Here is an 18409-nt window from a genome sequence, read left to right as displayed (position 1 = left end):
GACACATGGCTTTTAAAGGTTGACTTTATTAGTTTGACCCACCTCACTGGTAGGTTGAGCTCCTATGTGTGTACAAAGAACTTGTTTTGGTGCCGAGAGAACTTTCAGCATGAGGCTGAGGGCCAGACGGCTGAAAGGAGAGGAGACAAAGCAGACTTGTTCAGTGCCAGAGGAGGAGGAGGAGGAGGAAGGACGGATAGAAGAGGGGAGGGCATGAAGGCACTGAAGAGAGTGGGAGAGGGAGTGAAAAGGTATGAAAAGGGAGGAGAAAATACAAGAAAGGGGTGGATGCCGGGGGATAAAGGGAGAGAGCCTCAGTTTCCATCTCCAACTACAGGAAATCTGTGAGTGGTTTAAATGCACATCTCTTCAGCAGGAAATCTGAGTTCAAGAGTGGAGAGCAAACAGCAGCATGGCCAGTTGGTGAGTCAAGTTCTCCCTTTCTTTTCTTAAATGTTTTTCCTGTTTGTGAAGCGACCCTCTGGTGGAGGATAAAGCGGTAGATGGTGGCTGACTGTCTGACTGACTGAAGGAAACTTTACTTTAAGGAAAAAAAAGTTTCCAATGTATTTGTTTCCAGGGATGAAATAAGAAGTAGCATCATCATCATTCAGTGACGTTTGCTGTTTGACTGTGAGGAAAAAAACAATGATTCTGTGATGTGGGTTTTAAATGCTTGGCCTGCACACGGTTGACAAAGTGACGCAGCAGCCAAAACCCCAGTAAGGAAAAATGTTTTCTGTACTCCAGAGAAAGAATCTCTGCTGCATTCTCTTTACTCCTCACATGTTGAGCTATCAGCAAACAAATTGTATTCAAGATTGATTTCGTTCTCCTTCTGTTACATACGCGACTCATTTCAGAGCTTGGCAATATTTCACTAACAGTAGACAGTGTACAGATCAATAACCACAATAAATGTGTTTTTCTAGCTTTCGCTCTAAAGCAAACCATAGTCCTTAATTGTCCGCCTTATTATTGTGACAATTAACAATATTATTTGATTGTTTTTGGCCATATTGCCAAGCCCTAAGAGATTTTCCAGTGAAAATGAGTGTTAAACATTGGATCAGATAGATAGATAGATAGATAGATAGATATTCGAGCTGAAACAATTAATTAATTAATTAATTAATTAATGGATTGGAAAAAAAAAAAGTTAAATTGTACAAAAGCACACCCTATCTATGTCTTAGTTATGTTGCAGAATTGTGCCTTTAATTAAATGTTTTCCTCACTAGTGTGGAGCATCCTGCTGCAGGCTACAAGAAGATCTTTGAGACAGTAGAGGAGCTGAACGAACCCATTCCTGCAAAGGTCACCGGTAAGAAGGAGGAGTGACCAAGTGCCACCACACACACACAAACAGACACACTAACAATGATTTTTTGTTTACATTTGTATTTTTCCAATTTTTTCCTTCAGTTGTCTCAATCCTACTGACAGTGTCCATGTTTTTGCAAAATAAAGAAAGATGATGAACATTGTTTCAGCCCATGATTCTTAAAGACTGGGTCGGGGACCCACAGATGGGTTTCGGGAGATTTTTTTGTGGCCCCCAAACATAATTTTCCAAACCTTTTAAATTTCTATGTGTTTGTGTTGTTTACAAATTCAAAATGATATACACATATGGCTGTAAGTGAGTCGTAAATTTGTTCTCATCACGATTTCTAGAGTGATTTGATAGTTTGCCATCTTTAAAAACAGGATCCTCATAATGAAGTTTGGTAAAGCACAGGTTTAAGCCATGAAACAGCAGTGTGTGTGTGTGTGTGTGTGTGCGCACAGGTGTGATACCATCATGGCTAAACGGCAGTCTCCTCAGGATGGGTCCAGGTCTTTTCGAGGTCGGGGGTCAACCGCTCCGTCACATGTTTGACGGACAGGCTATGATACACAAGTTTGACCTGAAGAAAGGGCAGGTCACCTACTACAGGAAGTAAGAATAAGTATGACTTGACAAAAACTGAGCACTTCTTACAGGGCAGTTAATGCAATTAAAAACTAAAATCTGTAGCTTACACCAGTGGTTCTCAAACGTTTTATACCAAGCACCGCCTGAGACATTTTTATCACGTGTATCTCATTATCACCACATTTTTAACAACATCTGATTTACTGTGAGTTTAGAGAGGTATGCTTAGCGGTGCAGATTCATCCAAACTGTTGCTAAAAGAGACAAAATCAGACACAGGTGCTGCAAAATAGTTTTGTCAAACTCCCCCTGGAACCAGTGCAACGTTTTATTGACTCAGCATTGAATTGTGCTTCACAATCTTAAGTGTACAATGGCTGTATAGGGAAGATGCTTCGAGTGGCTCAATGGTTCTCTGTCACATCTTGTTGTGTGATCTTTGTCTCCAGGTTCATCAAATCGGACGCGTATGTCCGTGCTATGGCTGAAAACAGAGTGGTCATCACTGAGTTTGGCACAGCAGCCTACCCTGACCCCTGTAAGAACATCTTCTCCAGGTAGAACCTTTAAACCTTCACTCCAGATGACAGGTTTTCGACTCAGCAAATGTTCTAACTGAACTGCTGAACTCGGTCACAGAAGGATGTGTTGGAGGTGTTTGTATGTCCTGTGCTGTCTTGTTGTTTTCACATGTGCTCAAATGTGCTAAATAACGAGTTGTTCATGTGTTTCCTGCTGCTTCTCAACCTCATGCTAAGCTAAGCTAATCCAATCCAATCCAGCCCAACTGTTATATATAAAACACTTTCAAAACAACAGCAGCTGAAACAAAGTTTGCTTAATTCATGTGTTAGACTGTTTACTGTTGTTGGTTTGTATTTAAATTGAGAGAATTTTGTGGCAATATCTGTTTTTCTTGTTTTCTTCAGATTCTTTACTTACTTTAAAGGCATTGAAGTGACCGACAACTGTGTAGTGAACGTCTATCCAATCGGAGAAGACTTCTACGCTGTCACAGAGACCAACTACATCACCAAGGTCGATCCCGACTCACTGGAGACATTAAAGAAGGTGAGAGGATGAGAGCTTTACTTTCCCTCTTTTCTAAACAATGGCAAGTTCATTGTTTTTGTTCAGTTCTGCACAGCAGCCATTTTGTCTGATCACATTAATCATTAGTTTGATTATAGACAGGTGATTTAATTTCATGGCTACTGTGCAATGGGCCCCTGAGTTATGGATAAGTAGTAGTACATTTAAACTTGAGTAGATGATTGTCACTGTTTTTGGTTTTACCTTGACCTCTTCACCGTTCATCCCCTGACTACCGTGTGTTCGTGTGCCTACATCAGGTGGACCTTTGCAAGTACATCTCAGTGAACGGGGTGACTGCCCACCCCCACACTGACACAGATGGTACGGTCTACAACATTGGCAACTGTTTCGGGAAGAACATGAGTCTGGCTTACAACATTGTCAAGATTCCACCTGCTCAGGAAGGTGAGTCTATACCACACAAACGCACAAACTTGTTTTTATGTCTTAATGAGGACACATCATTGACATAATGCATTCCCTAGCCCCTTACCCTAACCTTACCCATCACAGCTAAGTGCCTAACCGTTACCCTAAACCAGGTCTTAACCCTGAAAAGGCACTTTAAAGTTGTAAGGTCCAGACAAAATGTCCCCATAAAGATAGATTTTTATCGTTTTGGTCTTCACAGAGGTATAAATATGAGTAAATACACACGCTGTGTTGTGTCTTAACCATAACTAGTTAATTCCCTGACCCCCACCTTAACCTAACCACAATTTAAATCTTAGCCTTAAAGTTAACCAGTGGCTCTGCCTCATTAGGACCAGGTTTTGGTCTCCATGAGGATTGCTGGTCCGGACAAGGTCAGTGTTTATGTCAGAATAGGTCCTAAAGAGGTAGCAAATACAACTGTACACACACACGAAAAAGGAATTTTACTGAGAGATAGAGAAAAGTACATATTAAATAAATGAGTTACAAATTTAAATGAAGAATAAAAGAAAATGGAGCCAATAAGAGCGGATAAAGATGAAGATTCTATGTTTGAGATAATGACTCTGTGCGCTTTCAGAAGACTCAGACCCCATAGAGAAATCCCAGGTCGTGGTTCAGCTGCCCAGCAGTGAGAGGTCAAAACCCTCCTACGTCCACAGGTACCGTGTCCTCTCTCTCATGTTTCCACTGAACCATATTCTGTCTCTAATGCTTTGCACTGATTTCATTAACTCTCTTGTTTGTCTCTCCCTGCAGTTTCGGTATGACAGATGACTATTTTGTGTTCGTGGAGCAGCCGGTGAAGATCAACCTGTTAAAGTTCCTGGCAGCCTGGAGCATCACCGGAGCCACCTACATGGACTGCTTCGAGTCCAACGAGAGCATGGGGGTAGGCTGGGCTGGAGACACGGGGCTCGTCAGTTCAATTCATTTATTTGTGTCACTGTTATACATAAGAACCAGGGATGTAAATACAATACAAATACAGTAGAAAGGGAGTGTTTTTATTACCTTTCTGTTTATATGGAGTATATATATGTATATATATACATGCATGCATGTGTGTGTGTTGTGTAGACATGGTTCCACTTGGCTACAAAAGACCCAGCTGCTTATATGAGCAGCCACAAGTTCAGAACGTCAGCCTTCAACCTCTTCCACCACATCAACGCCTACGAGGACGACGGATTCATCGTCGTCGACTTGTGCACGTGGAAAGGGTGAGTATGATCTTCTGTGTGTGTGTGTTCTATGTTTAATCTCTCTCACTCCCTCTCTCTCTCTCTCTCTCTCTCTGCAGTCATGACTTTGTGTTTAATTACCTGTACATGGCCAACGTGAAGGAAGAGTGGGAGGAGGTGAAGAAAGCAGCGATGAGAGCTCCTCAACCTGAGGTCAGGCGCTATGTACTGCCACTGGATATACACAGGGTGAGTGCACACACTCACACACACCATATTATTTGTGGTTGTTTGCATCTGTATGTCTTTGTGATCAGTCTGTGTTTCTTTTGTTGTTTGGAGTGACTTGACCTCTGTCTTGTGTGCATTTGTGTGTGTTTTTGTTTCTCATTTCTGCCTATTTTGGGTGTGGAGTTAGGAGTTCAGGGTCATTTTGGATTTGTGTTTTTTTGCTGAGTCACTTTGTGTTTTCCTTGTCTCTTTTTGTTTATTTTGTATATGTTTTCATTTATTTCACATCTTTTTTTTGTCTTTGTCTTAGACTTGCTCACTCATCAAAACACTAGTCCAGTTCAGGTTAACTAATTTATCATATAACTAAGACTTCTATCTCAACACTATGATACAAATGTTTTTTTCTTTTAGAATAATGTTTTTTTCCATCACTAATGATAAAACACGAAGCAGCAGTATTCTAGAGATTCTACAGATAATCGTGCCAGTCAGTTAAACGCCAGTGGTTGTTAATCTTAGCAGCATGATGTTCAAATTAAACCAACTGCTGAAAAACTGAAGGTGAAGCCACATGTTTCAGGCAGAAATAAGAACCAAAAAAAACAATCAGTATCTTTACAAATAGGTCCCACCTGTGACCGCAAATCTGTGGGGGAAAGGATTTAGTAAGAACCAGCTGATTGTAACAGTGTGTGCATGTGTGTTCAGGAGGCGCAGGGGAAGAACCTGGTGTCTCTGTCCTACACTACAGCTACTGCTGTCCTGCACAGTGACGGCACCATCTGGCTGGAACCTGAAGTTCTGTTTTCTGGACCAAGACAGGGTAATGAAACACGGCTCTGCAAACACACAGTCTGCATGAAAATATACACTCACATGTGCACTTTCTCTGATTTAGGCTATTGGAAAGTCATCATTTATGACCACCTTCATGTGGAAGAGAATCTGCCCACATCGAGACCTTTAAGCCTCTAAGAATTGAGTCTGGTCAGGAGGGGGCTGGTCAAATTAAAAGAAAAATGAAAAGTTTTACATAAGAAGAAACTTTATATCACAAAATTCTATAGTGATGTTGCAAAAAAGAATATTAGAGACAATATTTCACGGAATTTGAATGAATGAATATATTGCAAAAGAAAACCTTTGTAAATAACTCATTATAACTTGATATTTAGTGTTCAGGCCACATAAAATTGATTGGAGGACCACGACTTTGTTGTTGAGACTTGGGGAAAAAAAGGCTAAAACAAGCTAAATCTGTGGACAAGGGCTAAGACAAATCTGAGAACCTTAAAACACAGCAGTTTATTATTATTATTATTATTATTATTATTATTATTATTATTAATAATAATAATAATAATAATAATAATAATAACAATAATAATAATAATAATAATAATAATAGTAATAGAACATATAACATAGATTTAGAACAACATGTCAAGTACGCAGACAAAGCTCTCTCATTTTCTGATAGACAACAGTTTACAAACCAAAAATTGTCATCGGTATGAGTTGTGTGCCGAAATCCTTTAAGCGTTTAAGTGGAAGTAGTCAAACCACATCATATATAAGCAATAATGCAATCACAGGTGTCTGTATCACAACATTGAGTGCATTCCTTATTACTGCAATAAGTAGAAATAAAACACAAAAGACAGATGTCTACATTCAGCGTAATTACACAATCCCTTCAGACAGGTGTCATAACTGTCTGTAACTGAGAGGGGGATGATTTTCCTCTGTGCCACTGTGCAGCTGATAAACCACACACAGAGACAGTAGGTCAGGACGCTCTCGACTGAGCAGCGATAGAAGGACACCAGAGGTCCGTCACCCTCTACACACAGTCCCCGCTCATGAGTAGTTCCTGTTAAGGCTGTGACTGGTTATAAAAATCCATTTACAGTGACATTTAAAGTGTTTCTGAAGCTATGTGAAGCACACAGAGGACTCTGATCACTCATACATCACTTTTATATAGTCCTATATGGTCATATCGTCTCTTTTATGTCACCGTATTGATGTCTCTGTCTCTCTGTGTCCCTCAGCCTTTGAGTTTCCACAGATAAACTACTCTCGATGTCGTGGGAAGAAGTACTCGTTCGCCTACGGCCTGGGGCTCAACCACTTCATCCCTGACAGGGTAGGACAGTGAACACAGCCATAGACAGAGAAGCACAGACACAGTCAGTATTCATCTAATAACTGGTGAAAAACCCTAAATCAGATGCATTCTTACTAAAAGGTTCATCAGAGTTATTAGTGATCAGTAACAAGGAGGACAGAAATTTAACAAAGATTATAAACACAAATGGTTCCTGTTTTATGTACTAAAACAGGAACCAATATTAACAATTAAAAGTACAGAACAACTAAAAATACAACAGAAAGTCATATGTTAGCAAGGTCCAATGTAGAAGAAAAGTCAAACAACAGAAAAACTCATGTCTTTTGATGATTTCGTTTTTCCTTTGAACTGCTGCAGATCGTCAAACTGAACGTGCAGACTAAAGAGACCTGGGTGTGGCAGGAGGAGGAGTGTTACCCGTCAGAGCCACTGTTTGTGCCAACGCCTGGAGCTACAGAGGAGGATGATGGTAGGACACACACACAGGTTTACGTAGCTATTTTTGGACACTAAATTGACTTCCATTTGACTTGGACAGCCTTAACCATGACCTCAGTTTAAATCTTAGCCTTAAACTTAACAATCAGTTACTCAAAAATGAGGTTCTGCCTCATTCGGACCAGGTTTTGGTCTCCATGAGGACTACTGGTCAGTGTTTATGCCAGACAATATCCTGAAGAGGTAACAAATACAATTACACACACACACGCACACACACTCCATGTGAATGGGGCAGTCACTTTTCCGTAATTCAGTGAAAATGTTTGAAAAAATCAGAATTTGTCAAACACGTAATTTTTTTTGGTCATATTATGAAAATATCGACTACGCAGATGCGTCAGTCATGTATTTCTGTTTCCACAAAACAACCCAAAATAAAGATGGCACTGCCCATCACCACGTGCCGCCACGTCACCTACGTCCCACACAGTAATTCCCTGATCTTGAGCATGTTTTTAGTGGACGGCTGTATTTACTCAGCTCCCGTGTCTCGGCGTCACAGGTGTGCTGCTGAGTATCGTGGTGAAGCCCGGTGCAGAGCGACCCGGCTCCCTGCTGGTGCTGGATGCCATGAATCTGACGGAGCTGGCCAGAGCAGAGGTCAACGTCTTCATCCCCTTGACTCTGCACGGCACGTACAGACCGTGACCGCGGCGCTCACCCTCACCTTCACCTGCATGACCAAGTACAACTCTTAAACAACAACAACCATGTACTGCTTGCTGCTGAGTTAGCTTATTGTCAACAGTGTCTGTTGATTGTAACGTAAGAGTACAGATTAATTATGAGGAGTGACCACTTTTTTTTTTTATCTTATATGCATGTGTACTAACATATTAAAGTGATACTTCACTTTTATTGAAGCGTGGTTGTATGGGTTATTGACAAATTATCAATAAAATATCAACGCTGTGCACGAGGACCATCCTGGGATTCAGTCACTCGCTCTCATTTGGTCCTGCACCAAAATCCATAGAAAAAATCTGTGTTTTTTTTCATCACTGCACACAGAGGTTGTTCATCTACTGTTGCCTTTTATGAGTACATTTAAATGTGTCATCTTGTGACTTTGGCGATTGAAAATCTTTGTTGAGATTTAGCCAAGTGCCACAAACTTTTATAAACGAGGCAGCAGTAGACCGGCAACATGTGTTCATGCAAGCTAAAAAACTGATTTTCTTCATGGGCTTTGGTGCAGGAGAGATTAGATTTAAACAGGCACAGATTATATTAGATGAGGCTTTTGTTAAATGGTTAAAATCTGTTTCTCCTTCTGGTGCCAGTGTTAATGTGTCAAGTCCTCATACAGCCACACTGAAACCTGAACTATTGCTTTAAACGCCAGACAAGTCACTTTCTCTTTGCTGTTGCCAAACCATTGACTGCAAAGCTGTGTTTTATAATTAAAATGTCTTACGTTACGATTGAATATACAGTATATATCAAACGTTTTTACATCATATGATGATTATAGTGCAGTATCTTTTATATATTTGAAATGACATTGTTACATTGTCCCAATAAACAAATCATGATGTACAGACGGAACAGCTGTTATGTTCATTATCTTCTAATAACTGTGATACACATGATTGTGCTGCCCCCAGGTGGCGGAAAGTATACAACAATTAACCTCGAACTAATTTGTTGGCCCTTAATTAAAATGTAATAACTCGGTATGAGAAGGAAAGTAACATGCTGACATTTATCAGGACATAGATCTAAACAACTTAAAGGAAATATGAAGTGAATATAATAAATAATACAAAAATAAGGACTAGTAAAATAGTACATAGTAAATAGTATGCAGAAAGTTGTTAACTATGTGTTTTCAAAAGCTGCCACGAGATCATCTTTAGTTCAGGATATCTGTTGCAATAATTGAAAGTGAGACTAGTTTTGCAGTTTTAAAAATTTATTTACATTTGTGTGTTTTATACAAATGAAAAAAAAACTTCAATACAGTGATTCATATTCACGTGTAATTAATTACACAGCACAATCTTTTTTCAAAACAGCCAATCAAACAAGAGCTGTTGTGTTAATTAGTAATTAATATTACCTTGACAATATATTCAACTTTCATTAAGAGCACTTGTTATTTGACGTTAAACCGTACACATGCAGTGAGGGTGTAGTTAAAGCTTCATGTACGTGAAGAACATGGGGGTTAAAGGAAGTGAGGATGAAGGTCAGATTTCTGTTTGACTGTCGCTGGAAGTCTGACCTACGTACAGTACAAAGGCACGCACACACACACACACACACACACACGTCTCAATTTCCTTCAATTATATTTCTGAACAGTGCATGAAGTCAATCTGTTCTGAGACTGTAAGTGTGGACATGGAGAGTTTTTGTTCCTTGAACTACGAAACAACTCTGCGTGAATGGAGATAGTCTTCAGTTTGTCAAGTTCAGACACATTCATGACCTCATGTTAACTGCTTCAAGTTTGTGGTGCGACGGAAGTCAGAGGTTGAGTTTATGTAGTTTTTTGCTTTTGTTTTCTGTCTTTTTCTCACTTTGGCCATCCGTGTTGTTTTATGAACAAAATTTGGATCGCATCCATCAGTCACCTTCTCAAATATGACATTAAAGAACTGATGATAAGATTCAGCTGTGGATATTTCGTCTTATCGTGGTTTTTCTGTCCAACCACTATAACTTTGTTATTATGTATATATAAAAAACAAACAAACAACAATTTCTTCACAGTACGACACAGTGTGTAGCCCACCATGATTACATTTGTCATGAAAAAAGAAACACAAATGACCTTGTAATGCCCAGTGAGTTTGAAAATGGTTCATTTTGTGTTTTTCCCCATTTCATTCCTGTTTAGCTCCACCCTTTAAGTGCTGGACACCCCCCACAGAAAGGTGGCAAAAACGGAGACAGTGCAGATCAGTTGTATTGGTACTCTTCACAACTTTTGATTGTTGAAGGTGGAGAATCAGGTGCATCACCAGTGACGTAGAGACTCTGTCTTGTCCACAGGGAGTATCAGGGGGAAGCGGAAGCTCCTACACACGAAGAAGTGCTGACTGCCCCTTTTCTGTGGAAATCTGATACTGCTGCTGTTTAATGATGTCCAGACAGTCTCTGAGAACCTGCAAACACAAAGAAACACCTCAACTGTGAGAAAGAAAGAGGTAAAAAAAAAAAAAGAAAGAAGGATGCAATCTTATAGATGTGTTACTTTTATTACCTTCCTGGTGTCCTGAGGCAGAATGACTCCATCGTCCCAGAGCCTGGCAGAGGAGAAGAAAGCTGAACTCTCTTCTTCTAATCTCTTATTCATGTCGTCTTCCTGCTGCTGCTGCTGCTCAGCGTCCGAGGGGAGCAGAGAGCCAGCATGACCCGGAGCCACCATTGACACTCTGGCATTGGGCCACAGGAAAAGGAAGTTTGGTTCAAAGGCCCGTCCACACTGGAGGCAGAAAGAGGATTCACGTCTGTGAGGGTTTGGCCCTGTTTTACTGGCTCCTGCACACCGAGAGACTTCAGCAAACTTACAAGCCAAGTGACTTATAAGTCATCAGGTGAGACGAAATTTAGCAATGTTATTAGCATGTGCCAGAGGTTGCTTTGCTTATTTGTGCGGTAGAAGACAACAAAAGGTGCAGCAGATCCCACATATTGCACATACTGGTATTCTGATCACGTTTAAGTGTGTTGTATTTGACTGTGTTGCACCGATTACTGTAACATCATGCTACATCTTCATCTTAGAGGCACAAATGTCTAGTTTGATGTAAAGAAAAACAACCTGTGCTAAAGTCTTTTGTTAATTATGCACATCTGTTCCTGTTTAAACTTAAAGCTATAGTCCATAACTGTTTTTTTCTACCATCACCACTCATTGACGTGCCTACGTGGACTACACCACCTTTAAAGTCTAGTGTACAGCAGTGACTCTCACCATGGCGTAGCTGTCGGCACCGTGGCAACCACCGATCACCACAGTGATTTTGGGCACGGACGCGCACGCTACAGCGGACAGCATCGATCCCTGAGCCTTCAGGTGGTTACTATTCATCTCTGCCTGAAGACACACACACACACACACACACACACACAGAATATATTACACTGTATATAAAAACAACTTTAATTTGAAAAGTAATTTTGACAGGACCATTCTTTGGTCAGGAAATCTAAAAATGTCAGTTTCTAAACACATGTAAATGTACCTTTTAATATATTCCAGCGTGTGCTGTGTTTGCAGAGCACTGACATGTTCGAGTGTCGGTTAGTACCTTGGACACGGAGCGCGTCGGAGCCGGTGTGGGCGCTGTGTTCTGGAGGAAGAGGAGCGGGACGTCTCTCTGGTCACACAACTGGACAAAATGACTCCCTTTCAGGGCGGCTTGGTACGACAGCTCTCCATTGCTGGCTACTATTCCCACCAGGTGCCTAATGCAACAGAAAATACACGTTAAACTGTACATACATGATCAGGGGCAGTGGTGTGCACCTGCCCCACAGATTTTGTGGCAGGTGCTCAAATGAGGGCATAATTTAAATGACTTTAATAGACCATATGTTATTTGATAATATTTAAAATATGTCTACATTTGTGCATGGTTAGTAGTAAATAGACTTACTATTATTCAACTAAATGACCCTTGAGAGTTTTCAAAGTTAGTTTAACTGAGTTTGTAAAGGAAGATTTTCCCTGAAAGAACCGCTCTGGACCAACTTTTCTTCAGCATCATCATCATCCAGAGAGCTGCTTCCTGGAACTGATTGCTGTAGCTCTCTTTCTTAACGTATTTTAATGAATTTATTTTCCTTGGAATGACCCAGTTGGTAAATGAGCAAAATCAGTTTACGAGGATTAATAAAAAGTCTCTGATAATCATTGACAAATAACACTAAATAGGCATCTCCCTAAACTTGTGAGATGCCAAGCAAATTGAAATGCAATTTTGGGGCATTATTACATACTGCTATAGGCCACATGGAAATCAGAAAAAAATGTATTACAAAAAGTAATTAAAAAAAATGGGTGCGTGTATATTTTACCCATGAATCTTTGCAAACCCAGTGATCAGCGTGGTTCCATAGCGAGCTTTGAACTCCTGGAAGCGGCTCCCGTCTGTCAGTCGACTGATAACCTGGACAGACAATCAACCTGTGAGTTAGTGATGCTGCATCACTTGATGATTTGCCTGAGGAGTTAATGGTCTCAATAACTAGTTTCCTCAACAGAACATGATGGAAATGATGCTCTCATTATGGGGATTGGTGTCTGGTATTATCCAGATCCAGTTTGACAGTTTTAACTTCACACTTTTCTCCCTAAGTGTTTGGTCAGTGTGGCTGCATTCACTTCTCGCTTTACAGAGCAAAGAACTTTGTCTATTTGTACCATCTTAACATCCAGCGTGTAGTTGTAACTCCGAGGAGCAAGACCCAGAAGCTCCTCTGAACTGTACAGTGGCTCCTCCTCTGCTTTCCTCTTCCTCGTCTTCTCCTCGTCATGCTCCTCTTCCTCAGGCAGCTGGAAATTGAGGGTGGAAATGATGTTTCTGGTGTAAGTGTACGCCTCCTTCTCTTCCCAGGCAAAATGATCCACACAGCCACTCACTCTGAAACCAGAGGGTGAATTCACCTGATGATGTAGCTCTCTATTGTCTGGTTATATTTTCCAGACACCTATGAGTTACTGCCATGGAGGTGGGTTTGATGCACATACTCAGCATGAAGTTTGGCTCCTCCCAGGTCCTCTGGTGTCACCTCCTCTCCTGTAGCAGCCTTGACGAGTGGTGGTCCTCCCAGGAATATGGTGCCTATTCGGTGCACCATCACTGTCTCCTCTGCCATTGTGGGGATGTAGGCTCCACCCGCTGTGCATGACCCACACACCACCGACACCTTTAGGACCATTAGTTGTTTTCGTGAAGAAATAGTTTGTCTCGTTTCAGACCAAATATTTTATAAATGCTTGTCTTCTTTACCTGTGGGATCTTCATGGCAGACATGATGGCTTCATTATAGAAAGTTCTTCCTCCCTGGTTCTTATCCGGAAAGATCTCAGACTGGATTTTCACACACAAACAGAGAATAATGAATTAAGAAAACAGTTAGAATCACTCGCCCCCGATGAAGTGACTCCAAACACATGTTAAAACCTGCTGCATTTGCAAAGAACCTGCAGAGGTAGGAAAGCTCCTCCAGAGTCAACCAGGTAAACACAAGGCAGGCGGTTCTGAGTCGCCACATCTTGAGCTCTTAGTTGCTTCTTCACTGTGATCGGATAAGCTGTGCCGCCTTTGACCGTGGCGTCGTTGGCAATGAACACACACCACAGACCACAGATTCTGCCGATACCTGGATACACAAACACACATGTGTAGAGCAAAGGTTAATGTGTGTTCTTATAGGGTTGATAAGGTTGTTATAGAGTATCATGAGATGAGATCTCTGTATTCAGCGTACAGGACTGTAATAGTAAAATGGTATCTAACCTGTCAGGCAGCCAGCTGAAGGAATGTCTCCATATGGCAGATTCAGACCCGCAAAGGGCGACAGCTCCAGAAAATCTTCATCATCTAGCAGGAGGCGTAGACGATCCCTGACCAGCAACTTCCTGTTTCTCTTTGTATGTCTTTCAATGCTGTTCTGGCCTCCACCTTTCCTCACCTTCTCACTCAACTCTACGAATCTAACGGATGCAATAATGTCATGATTTTGAAATTTTTTAAAAATGTAGTGAGAAGAGAGATCTTTTGTAAGAACCTACTTCTTATTGCAGGTGTTGCTGTTTCGAAGGTTAGCCTCATACACATGTTGGTGGAAGGGCTGCAGGGGCAGCTCCAGCACTGGGAAGGCACTTGGCAGAGATCTCCTCCTCTTTGCTACAGCGCTCATACACCGGACAGGACATTTCCAATGCTGCTCTGCCAGTCTGTGACATAAAAATTCATACAAGAAAAGAGTATTGACAACATTAAAATTAAAAAGATGAAGATAAGAAGAAGGCAAATACACTGGCCACTACTGAACACTAACAAAAAATAAGTGAGATGCATCATGTAGCTACTGTTTTGAATTAATCTTTCTTCAGAATTCTACTTTTGTATGGCGATAACCTTTTATTTCTAAACAATTAACACCAAAAACATCATTATTTTGTGTCATATCTTCATAAGTAAGGACAAAAATGTGCCTTGTGTTTTGTTACAGAAGGAAATCAGTTGTGGTCCTGATTTAAAATCAGACTATGACTAAACCGAGCACCTTGAGTCCAGTCTTGAGTCCTATTTTTTTGAGAGCATTATTTAACTGTGTGTGTGTATAAAATGTGGAAACTTGTAATGACATAAAGGTTTTTTTTTTTATTTTGCCCCGAAACATGATTTGTCTTAGAGTGATATTTGAGTGAAAACACTGAGAGTGTGCTCACAGTTTAGCATTATTATGAGTCATGTTGTTGATACCAACATCTACGGAATAGCTGAATTATTCTTACAATAATGCTTCATATTAGATATTTTAGGCAGATTAATTTTATCTCTATATGTTACACATCAAATTCGAGTACAAATCTATGTTGATCTTTTTAAACACACACACACACACACACACACAAATGTATCCATTGGTTTACAAAGAAAAGCGTTTGTGTTGTGACTTGTGATTTGAAGTCAGACGTATCGTTAGCTTGATGTGTACAATATGAAATGTGTGCCAAAGGTCACGAGTGTGAAAACGCACGAATGGAAAACAAATTTAACGTATTTTTACCTTATCGTGCAGCGGTACATGTCTCTATGTGTAAATCTGCTAATATAATTAAATTAACTGCGCAAGTTAAAAGGGTGAAGAAGGAGAAAGAGTTACTCCAATGACTATCAGTCTGAATCCTTCTTCTTCTGCCTTGTTATGAGGGGCAGTGTGTTCTTCAGCTGTAATTTGTATTACCGCCATCTACAGACGTGGGTGTGTAAACACAGGCTGCACTGAAAATGAGGCACATGATTGTCCCCCTACATATGACTATCAGCAATAACCTGTAGTTTTACTTTGTTTTTTTTCGTTCTCCTTAAAATAAATAGCTATCTAGTAAATCTAAAGTTAAAAGGTAATGGAGCATGTAGCGCTGACTGTATTTGTAATGCCGTATCTTTGCCGCTAGAGAGCGCTACTCCACCAGCCGTGAACAATTTAGTCCTATACAGTATTTGACAAAACCTTAGATTTAATATATATATATATATATATATATATATACATATATATATATACACACATATATATAGACAGGCATAAACATTTAAAGCCCTTTGACTGGTTAAAGTAGAACAAACAGTACAATGTCATTCCAGCAACTTTAATGATGTAATTTACTGAATATCCAATAGAATATTATTATTATTATTATTATTATTACAGAATATTATATTATTTAATTATTACCCTTAAGACGGGGCCACACGGTGGTGTAGTGGTTAGCACTCTCGCCTTGCAGCGAGAAGACCCGGGTTCGAGCCCCGGTTGGAACAAGGGCCTTTCTGCATGGAGTTTGCATGTTCTCCCCGTGTGTGCGTGGGTTCTCTCCGGGTTCTCCGGCTTCCTCCCACAGTCCAAAAACATGCAATGTGGGGATAGGTAAATTGGACACTCTAAATTGACCATAGAAGCGAGTGTGAGAGCGAATGGTTGTTTGTCTCTATCTGTGTGGCCCTGCGATGGACTGGCGAACTGTCCAGGGTGTACCCCGCCTATCGCCCGATGTAGCTGAGATTGGCACGGCACCCCCCGCGACCCTCTGGTTGAGGATAAAGCGGTAGATGATGACTGACTGACTGACCCTTAAGACGACTTTGACAAAAGAATACAAGTATTACCATGCTATGAATAAGTTAGCATGATAATATGGGCCAAGATGAACTTCCGTTTTATTTTTAGAAAACAACAACTAAATAGGATAGTGATTTTACACTAGTATCCCATTGTGATGAGTTAAACATCAAATTGGAAACTGAGGGTACTGTGCACAATGCAAGTAAGCTAAGAGACTGTTTATACTCTGTATAAGAATCGAATTGCTAAATTATTGAAATTATTTATTGGGATTAAAAGTGATGACAAAAATAGGAGAGAAATATTTATTTTAGATCTAAAGAAAGAAAACATTAATTCAGAACACGTTTAATCTACGTTTTCAAACTGCCATGCAACACAAAATATCATACAACAAGATGTACAAGGCAGTGTAATTAGGTAATGCCAATACAAATGTGAACTAAATAAGATGGCAATATACTGCATTATTGGCAAAAATAGAAACACAAGGCACAGACTTTTAAAGCATAATCAAAACGCTACAGTAACTCAAATAACCACCTGTTACAACTAAAGTGTCAGTATTGACAATTATCATGATAAAGTATCACATAATCAAAGATTAGGTTTGCTAAAAGAGAAAGATGGGGGAAAAAAAGTGAATTTTAACAGTGTTGTTAAACTGGGAAAAAACATATAATAATAGCAATTATGTGTTGTTTTAACGTTGTACACTTTTAACATGCTTATTTAACCTTTGTTATACTGATAGTAAAGAAAATGATATGTGCAATATATATTGTTCCTGAATTACCACGCAAAGTATTAATACAAAGTCATGAAACATAAACCAAAGCATTAAAACACAGATTAAATACACAAAGATTATAAAAAGTGTATTGATGATGATGATTTTTTATTTGGTAAAAAGGAGCAAAGAAACCAGAAAACATTCACATTCAAGAAGTTTTAATTGTTATTATTATTATTTTATTAAATCAAATATATTATCAAAATTATTGACGATTAATTTATTAATCAATTAATAGTTGTTCTTTTTTTTTTTTGGGGGTGTCTCTGCGGTCCAGGGCCCCCGGTTGGAGCGGCCCTGCTGATTGGGAAGAAGGAGGCGGAGTGATTGTTTGTCGGCAGACAGTCAGTTTTAAACCAGGAGGACCGGAGTTCCAGCGGCTATTTGGGAATCTCTGAGCGGGGAAAACTACGTCCAACACGGGAGAACTCACAAGGAGGAATCCGACATGAGTTGGGGAACGGAGCTCTGGGTATGTCTGAACTCTGTTCTTTGCCAACTGGTTTGTTTGCTTTGTTTTATGTGACACGGAAAAACACACGGGACCTTAGCTCAAACGGGTGGCAGGAAGGTGCTGCTGGGATACCTTACGCTGGGCTAACGATAACGCTAGCCCGCGAGGCTAAGGCTAAAGCTAATCCGCGGTGCACCTTAACGGCTGTGACAGCGGCGGAACAATAGGCAGGGAAGTCCGCAGAGTCACACACACATACGGCGGGCGGGCACTTAGGTGGGGGGTGATGTAGTCCTGTCTGCCCAGTTTCATGTCAACTTGAATCGCATCTTTGCTGTTGAATATGTTTTTTTTTTGCTTGGCTGGCAAGTTACGAAGTTACATGTTGAGGGCTTTGTGTGTGTGTGTGTGTGTGTCACACCCCGTTTGAAGGAGAGGCAGGCACGGTGGAGAAACGGTTGGATCCGGGATGGGGGGGGGTTAGCGACCACCGTGCTGCTTCCAATCAACCTCAGCACCACAGCTGTTTGTATCATTAACTGATTGGCACAACGTGTGTCTTTGTTGTCAGTCTTTTGTCCAGACTCCCGTGTCTTTGACTGGGACGTGAAGCCCATGTTTTTAGACAGTAAAGGGCAACGAGTGGAGAAATAAGTCAGATTGAATAGGTTTTTATTACTCGAATGACTCGCATATAAGAAGGAATCCGAGCGAATTTCTTATATTTTGCATCATCTACCTATCTTAAATATTATAATAATGCGGCTTTAATGTCTTGCTGCAACTTGTGGATTTAATTTAATAAACATTTATTCAAATTTGAATTATATCTGACAAAGTGGTGAAT

General features: G+C 40.4%; 3 protein-coding genes across 7 annotated transcripts in view; 2 read left to right on the top strand and 1 right to left on the bottom strand.

Moving 5' to 3' along the window:
• Positions 1 to 283: 283 nt before the first annotated feature.
• Positions 284 to 9049, top strand: LOC122780954 (retinal Mueller cells isomerohydrolase-like). Of its 2 annotated transcripts, none has more exons than XM_044044400.1 (14): positions 284 to 423; positions 1242 to 1324; positions 1792 to 1942; positions 2368 to 2475; positions 2848 to 2989; positions 3271 to 3418; positions 4032 to 4110; positions 4208 to 4340; positions 4529 to 4671; positions 4752 to 4881; positions 5575 to 5689; positions 6921 to 7015; positions 7358 to 7469; positions 8004 to 9049. In XM_044044400.1, the coding sequence occupies exons 1-14, from the start codon at positions 413 to 415 to the stop codon at positions 8147 to 8149; spliced, it is 1596 nt and encodes a 531-aa protein (XP_043900335.1). In that variant the 5' UTR covers positions 284 to 412; the 3' UTR covers positions 8150 to 9049. The 2 variants fall into 2 exon arrangements, with proteins under 2 accessions (XP_043900335.1, XP_043900334.1); XM_044044399.1 differs by having other exon boundaries at positions 4029 to 4110.
• A 729-nt stretch (positions 9050 to 9778) lies between these two features.
• On the bottom strand, positions 9779 to 15377 carry si:ch211-198n5.11 (methylcrotonoyl-coenzyme A carboxylase 2). The gene is made up of 12 exons (XM_044044397.1): positions 15257 to 15377; positions 14253 to 14417; positions 13978 to 14174; positions 13662 to 13840; positions 13468 to 13548; positions 13206 to 13384; positions 12879 to 13098; positions 12533 to 12624; positions 11764 to 11920; positions 11427 to 11549; positions 10713 to 10934; positions 9779 to 10614 (listed from the first exon to the last, which is right to left on the bottom strand). Exons 1-12 carry the CDS (start codon positions 15274 to 15276, stop codon positions 10528 to 10530), a joined length of 1722 nt encoding a protein of 573 aa, XP_043900332.1. The 5' UTR covers positions 15277 to 15377; the 3' UTR covers positions 9779 to 10527.
• A 2081-nt stretch (positions 15378 to 17458) lies between these two features.
• The window catches only part of fnbp1l (formin binding protein 1-like), a 44277-nt gene continuing 43326 nt past the window's right edge, over positions 17459 to 18409 (top strand). For all 4 annotated transcript variants that reach the window (XM_044043550.1, XM_044043551.1, XM_044043549.1 and 1 more), the window contains exon 1: positions 17459 to 17580. In XM_044043550.1, coding sequence (XP_043899485.1) covers positions 17557 to 17580 — 24 coding nt within the window. In that variant the 5' untranslated portion in view covers positions 17459 to 17556. The remainder of the gene's footprint in view (positions 17581 to 18409) is intronic.

This window comes from Solea senegalensis, linkage group LG14 (genome assembly GCF_019176455.1).
Source record: "Solea senegalensis isolate Sse05_10M linkage group LG14, IFAPA_SoseM_1, whole genome shotgun sequence".
Lineage (NCBI taxonomy): Eukaryota > Metazoa > Chordata > Actinopteri > Pleuronectiformes > Soleidae > Solea > Solea senegalensis.
Note: the sequence above shows the minus strand (reverse complement) of the source record. Positions and strands in the feature narration are given on the sequence as shown.

Excerpts from the sequence above, each read along its gene's own strand:
- LOC122780954 (XM_044044399.1), top strand. Across the intron at positions 2,990-3,270 it reads CACTGGAGACATTAAAGAAG|GTGGACCTTTGCAAGTACAT; the intron begins GTGAGAGGATGA and ends TGCCTACATCAG. Across the intron at positions 3,419-4,028 it reads GATTCCACCTGCTCAGGAAG|AAGACTCAGACCCCATAGAG; the intron begins GTGAGTCTATAC and ends GTGCGCTTTCAG.
- si:ch211-198n5.11 (XM_044044397.1), bottom strand. The coding sequence starts at position 15,276 with ATGTACCGCTGCACGATAAG. Across the intron at positions 13,841-13,977 it reads TTCAGCTGGCTGCCTGACAG|GTATCGGCAGAATCTGTGGT; the intron begins GTTAGATACCAT and ends TTGTGTATCCAG. Across the intron at positions 11,550-11,763 it reads CGACGCGCTCCGTGTCCAAG|GCAGAGATGAATAGTAACCA; the intron begins GTACTAACCGAC and ends GTGTGTCTTCAG.